The sequence below is a fragment of the Passer montanus genome, unplaced genomic scaffold (assembly GCF_014805655.1).
Source record: "Passer montanus isolate IOZ18808 unplaced genomic scaffold, ASM1480565v1 scaffold17, whole genome shotgun sequence".
NCBI classification, from domain to species: Eukaryota; Metazoa; Chordata; class Aves; order Passeriformes; family Passeridae; genus Passer; species Passer montanus.
Genome location: NW_024364270.1, coordinates 713794 through 728616, shown reverse-complemented (window position 1 = coordinate 728616; position 14823 = coordinate 713794). Strand labels below are relative to the sequence as shown.

Below are 14823 nucleotides of genomic sequence, written 5' to 3'. Positions count from 1 at the left end.
TCTTTTAATTGAAGGGGAAAAAGTGAAGGCAGTCCTTAAAGGACTTCTTAGTCCTCCTGTTAGACACTCCAATAACTAAAAAAGGTAACTTTTCAAGAGGAACTTTAAAACCCAGAAACACCCTGCTGAAAATTCATCTTTTCCATACCCAACTAAGCAGAAAACACGCAAACCTGAGTTGCAGAAGGTTCAGGAATGGAACACAGGAAATTTATGAACTCCCAGAATTAAAACATTCCAGCAAGAAGGGTGGAAATGGTTTGTGGTGGATCCTTTGTGAGCAGGAAGGGAATGAAAACAACCTTAAAAGATCCATCAAGGTACGCATTAAGGGACTTGTCTTTGTGCATGATCTGGGAGCACAAGAAATGTCTCTTCATCCCAGTGCTTCTCAGTGCAAGAATCACTGAGGAGCCTCCACCCAGGTGGACCAGGAACAAGCACCATCTGTCTCCTGAGCAGATGAGGAAGAGTACAAAACTCCACCAGAACAAAAACTTAAAAAAACAAAAAAAACCCCAACCCCCCCCCCCAAAAAAAAACCCCAAAAAACAACACTAACCCCAAAAAAAAGAAAAAAACCCCAAAAAACAACACTAACCCCAAAAAAAAAAAACCCAAAAAACAACACTAACCCCAAAAAAAGAAAAAAAACCCAAAACCAAAACAACTAACTCTAGGGAACGTAACAGAAGGCTTCTTGTCTTCTTTATGATCCCAAGTTTGGCAAGTATGAGGCATTTTTAAGAGTATTACACCCAAAGAGATATCTACTAATAAATTTGATCTTAAAATGCATTAAGTAAGGCATTCTAGACTGAATATTATTGTACAAATGGAACATTTGTAAATACAGTACAACATAAAATATACTCCCATTAAGATAGCTATACGTAATTTTAAAAGTGATTTTAAAGCCATGCCAAAAATATGATAATGTTATGCTCTATTATGATAATGTGGTGTTCTACTATCATATGACTAAAAGGCAAACATACACACAGACATTTATATAATAATGATATATGAATGGTTTCACATGCTATTTACTATTGTGATCATATAGTGAATATTTTCCACTCTTTTCAAGAGTCTTCCTCGTAACTGCTGGGAGGCAGTAAATTAGGTATTTGTAAGACTGTGTTCTAAATTTAAAAATCTGTTTTTCATCCAATGATATTTGCATTTTTTAAAATATAGCTGGATACAAATGAAATTTAATTTTTGCCCCCCAGCCAGTTCTGAGGAACAAATACATTTATCTGAGACCTTGTGTAACATATTTAAATCCAGAGAAAATTTTTATGTTCAAGATATAAACCCCAGAAAATATGAATGTGCAATGAAAACATTGACAGGCATTTAACCATAGCTGTATGGATGGTTTATGCTATATAATATCAGTCTTACTTTTCTTTTCTTTTGGACCATGTGAACAGACTTCTGGAGTAGTACATCTCTGGTGATACACATTACGGAAAACTATGGGGAAGTTATAATATACATTACAGAAATTATATCTCTGAACATAGAAACAGACAATGTGAAATGTTTAGTCATACTCAAGTCACACAAAGTTTGACAGCAGCTACCAAAATTGAACCCACAAGACTAAAGCCTTTACTAGACTTTTGGATGTTAGAGACATATCTGGCAAGCAGTATGCACACAGATATTTCATTGACATGTGCAGTTTGAGAGTTCAGAGGAACAAATGCATACAAATAATTCATGTATGCAAATGTTTTCAAGATCTGCTCCTAAAAGTAATTCTTTATGTTAACAGAGTACTGCTAAAAATCCAATTGTGAGACCTAGTAATTTTCTGTTCACTATTAATTTCAATTTTATGAAAAGGCATTATGTTAGAAGTTAGAATTAACAAAGATTTAATGAAAGAATGAGAAACCATACTATAGATATTTACTTAATAAAGACTTACACCATATGCCCAACACCATCTTTATACAGATGCATTGTAGTTTAATCTAATGCTAGAAAAATACGGTTTCCTACTAGTAGTTATTTTAGTAAATAAACACTATACAACACTTCAATATTACCTAGGACTTTATTATGCAGAAAAAACCCCAACCCTAAGTCTACTTCTATAATTTTTTCATCATTACTTTTACTTAATTTTACAAGCACCATAATTTTCTTTGATCTACAGGAGAGGAAAATCCAATTTATCACATGCAAAAAATGTGATGTAAGCAGCACAACATTCAAAGTGTTAAAGAAATTAAAGGGTCTTCTTAAGCTATGAGAACCCATAATAATTAAAAGACACAGCAAAGCAATATAAGCTATCTTTTTAGGTTATAGCTTGGTGGTCTGCTTCAGAAAACATATGTACATGGAATCTGCATAATCATGACTTGTATCAGTTGCTTCTTAATATGCATAAAGCAGATGAAGTAGTTTTTGCATTAAAAGTTTGGTGGGGATTGTTGTAATTTTGAAGTGGGTTTTTAAAAATATTTAATTTCTGTGAATTAAATCCTGGCAGGTACTGAGTGGATCCTACATTTCCAAAGAAACTCAGAACATTCAACTCTAATAAAGTGGGCTCAAGGAATACTTCTGTGTTACACAACAGACACAATGGAGCTGTAGTCATCACTGACAATGAAGAAACCTTGAACCAATGTGATGGTAGTTTGCACACGGGCAAAGATTTTGGTTTTTTCCCAGTATTCTTGCTTTTCTTAAAATAATTGTAAGTGCTCCCAAGTTCTCAGAGTGTACTTTCTGTACGGATGACTCCTAGACGGGAAGCTTTTTAGATAGTCCTGGGTGTGCAGAACAGCAAATGCCTAGTGCCATCTACTGGGAGCTTCTGCTCCTGCTCAGAGTTGCCATCTTCTCTACAAAAAATGTTATGGGAAAACAGTGCACTAGGTGTGCACACATTGAAACGTTTAGTCCTAACTTCAGACAAAAAAAATATTTTAAAAATATAATTTGGAAGAACAGATCTACACTCCAGGTGCTAATATACAAACAGAAAAAGAACAAGTAAAAACACTTGACCACTACAAGTAAAACTCACAAGTGCTTACAAAATAGTAGTTCAAAGAAGGGACAGGTCATCTCTATTCTAAGATATGTCCCAGTAGTATTTAATTAATTTAAGGGGGAGGAGAAAAAAAAATCTCTTGTTTCTGATCTACAACTATATATTAAATAGAAATTATATATTGCTTTGTGTTACTTTGTTCCTTACAGGAAGGATAGAGGTACCATTTCAAGCATAGAAATTGAAACAATACTTTCATTCAAGTCCTTGTCCAGCAAATATTTAACTGCATAGTGTTTAAAACATTGTTTGAGAACCCAGTTTACTGCTCTGATGGCATTTTGCTTCCTTACTCTGAGCATGGGTTCCAGAAGGTTAAAAAGTCTCATTCCATATTGAATTTGCCACTGAATTAGAAGGTGGCCAAGCTCCACATGGTCCCAGACTTGGTGGACACATGGTATGGTGGTATGGTTACAGGACTGCAATTCACACAGAACTGGATGGTGGGAAAAGTACTAGCTCAAAGTGTTATGTTATACAAACTCAGGAGAATTTGGGTGTTTTCTGTATATTCAGAAGCCAAAGTCACAGGGCATTGTGGCGTTTAAGCAGATCTTGGTTCTACATTTCCTTTCCATGTTTTATTGGATACATGCTATGCCACTTACTTGCAACCCCTTAAATACACCACAGACAAAATAACCCCAAAAAAACCAAAAACCAAATGAAAGTCAAAGCAAGCCCATATTAATTTTTAAGCAACTGGGTAATTTAGATTACTCTTAAAATATGTGAGATATGTGATTGTATATTATTCCGCTGTTGGCAGATGAATTTGGGTTTATTATATATAAATATCTCTCTATATATATCTCTATAAAGTAGTCAGTCAGTGGAACTCAATCTATCAATGGTCCCACAGTTAGGGATCTAAGGGATGGGAATAAACAGTAGTGTTAACTTTTTATTCCAAAATGTGACTACTGGATTATGACAGAAAAACAACTTGATAAAACAGCTAATGCAGTGCTTTGAAAACAGGTACAGAACAGCAAAAGCTCCCGTGGGATCTGTGTGTTCCTAGATGATCAGCTTGCAGATCTCTTTTTCAGAGTGGAAACAAAATGGCCAGAAGATTGAGTGTGCCCATGTTCAGGTAGACAAGAGCAATATGAGCACACATCAAAAGGTGCATAATGAGGGCTAAGGAAATTTGCTTACCCTATATTTTTAGGATTTTAAATCTGGCTCAGCAGCAAATACAACAGGAAACCAAGGTCAAGCTGACACAATGTGGGTTATTCTCTCTCTTCCTCAATATGTGTTTCCAGTTCCTATCAAGGTTAATGGGAGTTTTGTGCACATGTGGGGGAAATGGAATGTAAATGCTGCAAAAATTGGACTCAGATTTAGTTCAAATAAAGTCTAATAAGCCTTAGGAAAATCCATCAGCTTGAAAACTGATGTCTTATCACTGAAAAAAAATCTTTAAAACATCACCTCCATATGCTTGCTAAGTCCAGATCTGGGAGAAACTGCTTGTAACATTCTGCACTCTTATGAACCAGTTGTGAGTGTAGCACAAATGCCCAAACTGGCCCATTTTCAAGGCTTAACACAGATCAGCCAGGACTGTATCTTTTTTTATTTGGGCATCAAGAAAATTTCTAGCAAGGTTCAAAATTACCTCAGTACAGCTTATATTTTCTCCCACATAACCCTGTACACTGACATTGTTATGCTGACATTACAGATTGTTGCCTTTTAAGTGAAACACAAAATACTTAAGCTCAAAGTTTTGATGATAAAATTAATTTATGGAGATAGGGTCTTATAGCACCCTTCCCAAACCTAGCAGACAAACCTGGGCCTTACATGAAACGTGCAGCTGCATGTGGGCATTAAATTGCATGTTTGCATTTAGTTATGTAGAGAAGTGCCACGTAACTAAAGAATATGTTGTCAGAGGAATGAAAGAATTAAGTTTTAAATTCTGCACGCTTTTTGTACATGATTTTCAGTAAAACATACTTGATTTATAATAAAAATGTAAAAAGAAACACATGGAGTATAGTATATAGTATACTGCTAAATATTTTGGAAAATATTTTAAGTCCTATGATTTAATAGCAATCAACAAGTGAAATTCTTTTAGGTATTATCTTTTAAAATTAGGAATGGCATTTAATAAAATATTTTCAGTTTAATGACACAGTTTTTGCCAACAATGAGAAAAATAATACAAAATTTAAGAGACTGTATTTTGGACAAGGAAGTCAGCATTTCCAAGCTTTTTAAAATCTTGGGTATGAAATCGCTCACTCAACTCAATGATTTTTACCAAAAAAAAAAAAAGTGCAAATAAACTTCTGCTTCAAAGGAAAATTTGAACAGAACAACCCATAGCACATTGTTTCCTGCAGCAGAGACACCCCTTCCTACAAGGGCCTTTATTATGCATGACACAACAAGCAGCACCCATTCAACCTGAGGGAAGCCCACAGGCTCGCAGGGCCACTGGCTGGCTCTTTGTCACCAAATGCAGCAGGTTGAATGCAGACATCACTGTGATATCCTCACCAACAAAACCAGAGGCAAAGAACAGGGGCAAGAGCTGAGTAGGGAAGAAAAAAAACAAAGAAAAAAAAAAGATGAGAACAAATTAAAACATCAAAAATGTTTTCATTCACAGAAAAAAAACAATACTTAAAATTTTATAAGACCACAACATGGGACCACAATTCTAAATGTACTTTTTTTAGTGCTTTTAACCCATTCTTGCTACCCCACCCCCCAACATTTTGATACATATTACACAGTATTCAGTGAAACCATTATATATGCTACAAAGTGAGAGGGATTCCACACTTTCACAGGGGGCATTCACAACAGCTGCTTTAGATACCCAACTGAGAGCAACTTGGGGTAGTAGCTTAGTCACAAGTGCAGGGGTTCTAAGGAAAAAAACCCTTAGAACCTCAGCTAGAGAGTAGGAATCTTGCTTGGAACACCCAGGAATGCTGGGCAGATCAAACACGCAGGCTTTTTCTATTTATTTTATTTAAACCAAGATCACACTCCGCAACATTTCTGAATGGTGAATGCTGGAAACCAGTCTTTGCTAAAAATTGTTCTTTTGATGACTTGTTTGAGGAATGTGACATTTCATTGTAATAAACTTGCCAGATATCTTAAAACCATGGCTTTTCAAAGGCAGGAAATAATTCATGTTGTAAACTGTCCATGAGATATATTTAAACAATCCTCCAACCAGCTCAAATATAGCAAACAGAGAGATGGCAGTCATGAGATTTTATTTCATTTTAATGCACAAATGCTAATTGTTCCATTCACCCCACAATGGGAAAGAGGAAATGCAGATGCCTTATAGCCCAGCCATGCACAGCCACAGCTCACTTCAGAAGATTATGTGATGCGGGACTGGAGCCAATCCCCAGCCAAAGTCGGTACAGAAACTATCTGTGACTCTCGTGGAAGCAGGATCAGGCCCCTAGAAGCTGAGGAGCAGCAGGGCAGCTCTCCCAGCCTCCTCTCAGTCTCACTCTTTTGTCTGCAGCAGCCCAGGAGCCGGAGGGGTGAGTCCAGCCATGACCCACAGCAGCGGCTGTGCCACCAGGGGACAAGCTGGCTACGGGCTCGTCCTGGGGAACAAGGCTCCCAGAGGAAGGACATTTATAGAACACTCCAAACAGGTGTGGACACTCCATCCCTGACAGCATTCATGTCAGGCTGGACGGGACTCTGAGCAACCAGGCGTAGTTGAAGTTGTCCCTGCCCATTGCTGGGGGTTGGATTAGGGGGCCTTTAAAGGTCTCTTCCTGGCCAAACCGTTCTGTGATAATTCCGTGACTATACCAGGACCCAGCCCCCAGCCGTACCCGTTACCAAACGGCGGTGGAGCGCATCTGACAGAAACCTGCCCGCATCGACGGGCCTCAACTCGTTCGTACCCAAACCAAACTCGCGGCAGGACCCCCGACACTGGTGCTGCCCGACGGCGGAGGAGTATGGGGGCGGACGGGCACTGTGGAGCAGGCATCACACACACACACATCACACACGTCCCTGCCACAGCAGCAGAGCCGCGTGAAAAACAGCGCGGACCCCTCCGGAGCAGACGCCGGGAGACCAGAGGGCTGCGCGCAGCCCCGCCGCAATCCGCCCTTGCCCGCAGCCGGCAGTGTCCCTCAGCCAGCACTGTCCCTCAGCCCGCAGTGTCCCTCAGCCCGCAGTGTCCCTTAGCCGGCGCTGTCCCGCAGCCGGCGCTGTCCCGCAGCAGGCACTGTCCCTCAGCCAGCGCTGTCCCTTAGCCAGCGCTGTCCCGCAGCCGGCACTGTCCCGCAGCTGTCGGCGGGCAGCCCGCAGCGGCCCGCACCTCCTCCTCCTCCTCCTCCTCCTTCCTTCAACTGTGAACAGCTTAAAGGAAATTATTTGAAATTCCCGAGAATTATAAAATAGATCCTGGCCTTTTGAAAATGTCAAGTATGTCAGTATTCTCCAAAATGTTAGTATTTGCTCTCAGGTATTTATAAAGACTTGGAGGATATGCAAGTCCTGAGAGCCCCATAAAATATCACTGAGCATCCATGAAAGTACTTTGTTGCAGTTAATCTAATTTTTTCTTTTATTGCTGATGCTTTGATTGCTATTTCTATTTACTCTTACGTTATAGTATGCCCAGTAGTTCAGTGGGAGGAGATCTCCTGGTGGCAGGCACTGTACGCACACAAACCCTGCTGCAGGAAGCTTACAGACCCCCATAAGGATGCTTGTGAAGAATCAGGAAAGAGAAGTGCAAAGTCAAACTCATTGCAATTAGCACGTTTGGTCTGGAGGTGCTTCACCCCACCTGCCAATTCCACATGTACAGAGAACAGATTTAGGGAGAATGACAGTAACATTGCGACAGGTTCATATCTTCCCTCTGCTCTTTCTGTAGCGCATGCAAGCTTGGCCATAGCCTTTAGCAGGCTCAGGTGCCATGTTTATGTCTCTGATTTGCTAAAGAGGAACAGCCAGAGCATGACAAGAAACCTAGGAAGAAGTCCAGAGAAGGGCAATGCCATTGGTGAAGTGTCTGGAGCACAAGTCTGATGAGGAGTGGCTGAGGAAGCTGGGGTTGGTTAACCTGGAGAAGAGGAGGCTCAGGAGTGATGTCATCAGTGTCTTCAACTACCTTAAAGAAGGGGGTGGTCAGCCTCTTCTCCCAGGCAACTAACAGTAGGATGACAGGACATAGTCTTAATTTACATCAGGGGAGGTTTAAGTTGGGCATTAAGAAGAATTTCTTCACAGAAAAAGTGATTAGACATTGGAATTGTGTACCCCAGGAAGTGCTGTGGTCTAATTTACAAGGTGGAGCTCGGTCAAAGGAAGGACTCAATGATCTCAGAGGTCTTTTCCAACCCAAATGATTCTGTGAAATCACCATTCTGGGAATAGATGGCTGGTGGTTTAAAGTCCCATGCTATACATGCCTAGCCCTCCACAGGTCAAGCAAAGCCCCCGTGCTGGTGCTGGAGGTACCTGCCTGAGCCCCACCTTTCCAGTGCTAGGGCCAGGTGGCCAGGGGACAGCAATGCTAACACAGCTGTCACATGCCTGAGCCACAGTGAGTACTGCAGCACTGCACTTCCACCACACAGAGTCACCACCCCCCATATCTTTATTGCAGAACTGCAATATGCCACTTTCCTGTAAGGACAGATGCTACATGAAGAGATCAGAGCAGAACTCACAATTCAGGGAAGGGGATGATGCTTTTACGCATCACTGTTTGGGTTTATTTTGGTGGATTGCCTTTTTTTAAAAAACACATGCTGTTTGCTGTGCTGCCTGCAACACTGTTGGCTCCTCCACGGTCATGCCTGGGTGTCATCAGACCCCTTGGAGCTCCTTCACTGCACTTCACTCTTTAACAGAGTACAGCATGGATCTTCCATCTGTTTGGCTTTCATAAGATGGATACCATGCTCAGCAATAACTTGCAAATCTTGTAAGTACAGATAATACAAATACAGCAGTACCTATGTCATTAGCTGGGTTCCAGAAGCAGTTTTCTAGGATAAGAATTTTAACTCTAGGGAAGCCTTCCTCTTAGGAGCCTAATGTTGGCAAATATTAAGGAACTGCCAGCTTTCAAGAGCTTCTATATTGTCCATTGTGGACATTCAGAACACATAAGTTTTGCCCCTAAATTATTAGCTATAAAGTAACATAGGTGGTCTGTCAAATTTGTCCTTCGGAAATTAAGAACTTTGTATGTACTCGGGTTATGTTTTTTTAACCTCTGTCTGCAACTAGAAAGATTTCTTTGGGTGAAGGACAACTTGAGAGGTTAAATTCTGATATTACCACATCTTGTTTTTAAGAGCAGTAGGGGAAACATCAAGGGTCTCGGGAGCTCGTAACACTACTGGTTTAAATTTTTCCATATTCAGTGTTATTTCTGACAACTCAGGTCCAGAATTCCTAAAATTACATGAGAATCCCAGCTCTCACAAGAAAAAACATGAAGTTTTAGCTCTTTACAAGTAAATTAAAAAAACATCCACAAATTCTTAAGGGAAGGATCAGGGTTTTTTCTTGCCCCAGTAATAAGACCTTAGTAGTGTGAGGTTTCTATACTTTTTTCCAATTTCCCTTCCCCCAGCCCCAAGTCTCTGGCCTCATTTGGAGGGCAGGAAACAATTAAGAGATAGGCATACACTAGTCAGGCAGGCTCCCAGGCTCTTGTCAGGAATTCCTATGTCACTGGAAAAAGCAAAGAGCAAAAAAATTGCCACAGTGAAGAAAGCCAAACAACTAGATGTTAGAAAGAAGTAAAGGCCTGGGAGTCTACTGTACTCAAGTGTTAAATTAACAGTTTAATTTTTATCAGTATGTGTTTTGTAAAGTTTTTTCTTCAGTCCAGCAATAACTATGAACAGTTGTTTTGCAAAGGGTTTACTTATTTACTTTGACACAAAGCAAACTATAACCAAATATTTCCCTGACAAAACTTAATGGATTATTTTGTATATAAGTTTATTTCAGTTTTAACATTTGGATATTTCTTTTTTTTTTAATTTGTCTTTTGCTCACCTAAAGCTGCTGCCAGTCAGAGTCAGCAGACAGGACAGATCAACCCTCAGGAACTGTGGAAAAAAAAGGTGCAGCCTAAAGAGAGAACCACATGAGCAAGTGTTTCAGTAGGTCATGTCTTTCTGTGTCTAAACAATTATTTACTACCTAGTCATTTTTCCTTAACACATTCTGTGTTAACACCAAAGACCTTAGCCTTTCCTGCTCTCTGCACTGCACTTGGTGGCTTTAAGGGACTTTCCTGTTTGCAGGTTGACATGGTGTATATTGTGGACCAAGGCAATGTTGAATAGCTTGTAAGAGATGTTTAATAAACCATCTGAAGCTGCCAGCTGTGGCAGGAGATTGGAGTACAGGAAAACTTTTCAGCAGGGGCCTGGTGACTGCGGGTTATTTATTAGTGAAAGAAGGAAGGAAAAGTTCCAGTTTCCACTCCAATGCAAGATATCTAATCCTGAAACTAGCATCTTTTGCAGTGCACAAAGTATTTTCATGCTTGTATACCTGGGCTGTCCTAGCCTCCCAACAGCCTGAGAGAACCATGAGGAGGCAGCCTTCAGCCCTCGAAAAACCCCACATCCTGTGAATATGCATTTGTGCTTTATAATAATATTTTTAGACAACTGCATGTTTCAATGCACCATATTGTATTTGAAGCACTTGGCAAAAAATACTAAAGGTAATTGACAAAAGCCTGGAAAAGGATAATTTAATTAGATATTAGGAAGAAATTATTTACTATGAGAGTAGTGAGACAGTGGAGCAGGTTGCCCAGAGAAGTGGTAAATGTTCCATCCCTGTAAGTCAAGGCCAGGTTGAACAACCTGCTCTAGTGGAAGGTGTTCCTACTCACAACAGAGGTTTTGGAACCAGATCATCTTTAAGGTCCCTTCCAACCAAACCATTCTGCGATTCTATGAAATTTACCTTTAAGGAGAGATTTTAGGCTCTGGATTTTCATGTGCTTGTATATCTGTTGATAATGCAAACTAGGTGTCTTGCAATAAGAATAAAATAATTTAATCATTAACAGCTAACCTTTAAGGAGAGATTTTAGGCTCTGGATTTTCATGTGCTTGTATATCTGTTGATAATGCAAACTAGGTGTCTTGCAAAAGCTCACTGTCTGATGAGAATAAAATACTTTAATCATTAACAGCTGGGATAATGATAAAGGCAATTATAAATTTAAGCTTCTCAAAGACTTATTGAAAAGGAATAAAGCATTCTAAATGAAATTAATTGCATTAACCTTACAGGTCTACAGAAGTACTGTAGCATATAACTTGCATGCTTGTCAGCGTATATTCCCCCCCATACAACATCAGCTTCTCAATTACAGCAACAGAAATCTGAATTATTAGACCTGAATTCCCACTCCACTTTTAAGACTCTCAATTAAAGCATGTTCCCCTTAGCTGCTTATGCTGAAATGTACAAACCAAATAGCAATCCTGTCTACTTTTAGGAAGTTTATATTGTGCCCTGATAAAAGAGGTGATTACTGCCATCCCTTGTAATATTTGAATGGAACACCAGGAAATGTCAAGGTTTAAACTTGAAGTTAGTACTGCCATTAGAAAGGAGCCTAAACAGTGAAGTTCAAAACCTTTTTATTTTCTTGAATTTTACATATTCTCTTATACTGGATTTTGTTCTTAAACCCTTCCCAGAGCAACTGAAACTCCAACCTAAAACACCTTCCTGCAAAACGCACATAAGATATTTTCAAGTACCAGTTTGGCCCACATATTTTTTAGGACAATGTCAGATCCAGGTGTTTCAGTGGCCCTTACTTATAGGAATGATCATTTGCAAAGCAACCATACAAGTCCCTAACTGTGGAGGCTATTCAGTGTTTCCTAACATGAAGTGTAGCACTTGTCCCTGCACCTGCAGAGCCAGCAGGGCTGGAGGTGGCAGATGCCTGCCTGGGCACAATAAGCATGGCACACACCACGGCTGCTCAAGCTCCAGGGGTGCACAGGGCCCTCCCCAGTCCCACGGCTTCCTCAGCTTCCTCCCGGTGCCCACCAGCCAGTCCTCCTTCTCCTGTGAAATGGGGTTATCCAGTCCAGTCCATGGATGTTCTTGAGGTGTCCTTTTCATATTCTAGCTGGGAAGCTTCAGCAGCTTGTGTTAATGTGGGAGTAGGAAAGGAAGAAGAAAAGTCTAAAGGTTGAAATCAGACGAAAACCAGAGGAAAGCAGGAAAAGAGAATGAGCAGAAATGCTCATCTGCTTACACTGAATCCCACCCTGTGATACACAATTGACAGGCATCACCTTATGGATTAATGCTCTCCATACTTTATCGTTAGGATGCATAAAGGTTCCTATTGAGATGAATTAGAGATACTTTTAGGAGTTCAGCCTTTAGTCTGAGCTTTATTATCCAGACTTCAGTCCTCCATGTAAGAGAGATGTGATTCCCACAATAGATTTTAGATTATCATACAGCCTAAAATTATTATCTTTCTGATAAAATAATAATGAAAAATCTTGGAAAACAAACCAGATTCTGAAATCTCTGCACACAATTCAGCATAATCTCACTGATTTCAACTGCTGACAAAAAGATACACTAGGTGAGGGGGCACGATATATCTGTTTCCAGTTGCATTAGAATGGTTCTCCAGAATAGAAAAATTATTTATACTTACAAAAGAAAAAGACTACATCTGAGCAGAAAACAAAAACGTATATTTAATTTTCATCTAATTACCAAATTGAGCTAACATTCTCTCTAGCAACAGCTGCCTAAAATGGAAAGCTCACTGTCTCTCACAGGAATAACCCTTTCTGTACGCTGAACTGGCCGCTGCATTGTTCCCCTCTCCCGCTAGTGAGAAACCATCTTGGCAACAATGAGGCTCGTGTGACTAAAGCCCTAGGGTGGGTCCAGGGGCCAAATTTAAAAAGCCTGAGAAGATTGAGAAAGCCTGAGAAGCCTGAGAAACAAATGAGTTTTTGAAGGTTGTACCCTCCCAAACAGCAACAAGGGGAAAGGCATATTAACACCTCCGTGTTCGGCAACAGGCTCCCATGGACAAGAAAACTGTGGACTTGATTTCTCCCTATTTTACTACTAACATTTACACATAGCAGAGCAGTGATACTGATTCCTTCTAAACAACCAAAGGATGCGGCCTGCGAGGATGTGGAGGACATCCATGCTACACCGAGTACAAGCAGAGGAGAGAGGCAAATTTTTCTGCTTTAAGTCATGCAGAAGAAGGTCCTTGCTCAAGGGACTCTCGCTTGGTCCTTAGGGAAGGTAGTAAAATGGAAGGAGATCTCATTAAAGTAGAGACAAGACAGCACAGGCCTTGTGAACAACAGATGAAATGGGATAAGTGAAACTGCAAAGAGACACAAAAAAACAGCGACCTCAAGAAGGGAAGAAACAAGACAGGTAAGGAGTCCCCAAACCTGGGATGAAAGAGAATTCTTGGCTAAGGGCAGAAACCAGTGAGTCTCAGCCTTGCAAGTGCTCATACATCTGTCATTTGCAGATTGTTTCCCAATAGTTACGACTGGCAATACTTCCCCAAGGAAAGTAAATATAGGTCAACTGGGATTCCCCTCCACTCCTGCTCCTCCCAGATCTGATGCACTAAAATAGTGCTGAACTGCACTTTCATTTTCCCTGGCTTGGTAGCCTGCCAACATACAGCACATTCCTTTTATGGCAGTGAGTTTATAACTACAACAGTCGTAAACGATTCTTAAATGGGTCTTTTCTGAGAATCACAATCCTTTCAACATCTTGATAAATTTCTCATTTTTTCTACTCCAGGCAGTCCTCTCCAACACAGTGGTAAAGATTTAATTGCTTCTGGTCCTCAGATGATGAGATACAAGTGTTCTGGAAATAACCTTTTAATTGAACAATTCCTACTGGCAAGCCCAAAAGCATTTTGTGTTGCACACCAATAAAGGATTCATTCTCAATACTAAAAGAAAAAAAATCTCAAAAACTTCTGAGTTACTGCCGTGAATAGAACTATGCAAGGAATACACTAGCACTTGAAGACATTAAACCCATTTTTGTTATCAGGTTGGTTTGATTAGGTATGTCTTCCTCTCCACCATTATTTGCATTGTCAGGCTTACTAATACAGCAAAGATAACAAACTTGCTGTTCTATTTTTAATTTGGGACAAATCCCATGCATCATGTTAAATACAACTTCCTTTTATAGCCATGAACAGAAGCCCTTCAACAGAGATTTCTATTCTGCTTTTCTGAAACACCATTGTACTAGCTTTTACTTTTCAATTTAAAAAAAGACTAATTTTGAGGACTAAACAAACACATCATTTGAAATTGTCATTCTTTTAAATTGTGTTACACATTACTCTGTAACTCAGCAGACTTTTTCCTCACCTTACAAAGATTATTTGCCTGGGTAACAATACACAATAGATGAGACACATGAGCAGTTTCTCTTAGGTAGAATATTTCATAAGTGAAGCAAAGAGAAAGCCTCCAGCTAACGGGTATGACCTAAGCGGATTTCAAACCACCACCAAACAGTGCACTCTTTGGAAAAGAGCGCGGTGTCCTCGTTGCAGGGCTCCAGGCGCGCACGGCAGCCCTGCAGGGCTTTGCTGGCCCGGCTGCGCACACGGGCTGCGGCAGGCGGCAGGGAGCTGCCACTCCTGCTCCGCACAGCTGCATTCTCCATCGCCG

General features: G+C 40.3%; 1 protein-coding gene across 5 annotated transcripts in view; it reads right to left on the bottom strand.

Moving 5' to 3' along the window:
* MSRB3 (methionine sulfoxide reductase B3) overlaps positions 1–14823 on the bottom strand; it is an 88948-nt gene that overhangs the window by 63194 nt on the left and 10931 nt on the right. For 3 of the 5 annotated variants that reach the window (XR_005626959.1, XR_005626960.1, XM_039703810.1), the window contains exons 2-3: positions 5513–5642; positions 1411–1482 (exon numbers count right to left, since the gene is read on the bottom strand). Coding sequence is in view for 3 of the 5 variants with exons in the window: in XM_039703810.1 (XP_039559744.1) it covers positions 1411–1482; positions 5513–5642 (202 nt within the window). In the remaining 2 variants the exon portion in view is untranslated. Of the gene's footprint in view, positions 1–1410; positions 1483–5512; positions 5645–10970; positions 10978–14823 lie in introns of all 5 variants that reach the window. The other 2 variants (XM_039703813.1, XM_039703812.1) reach the window with 2 other exon arrangements.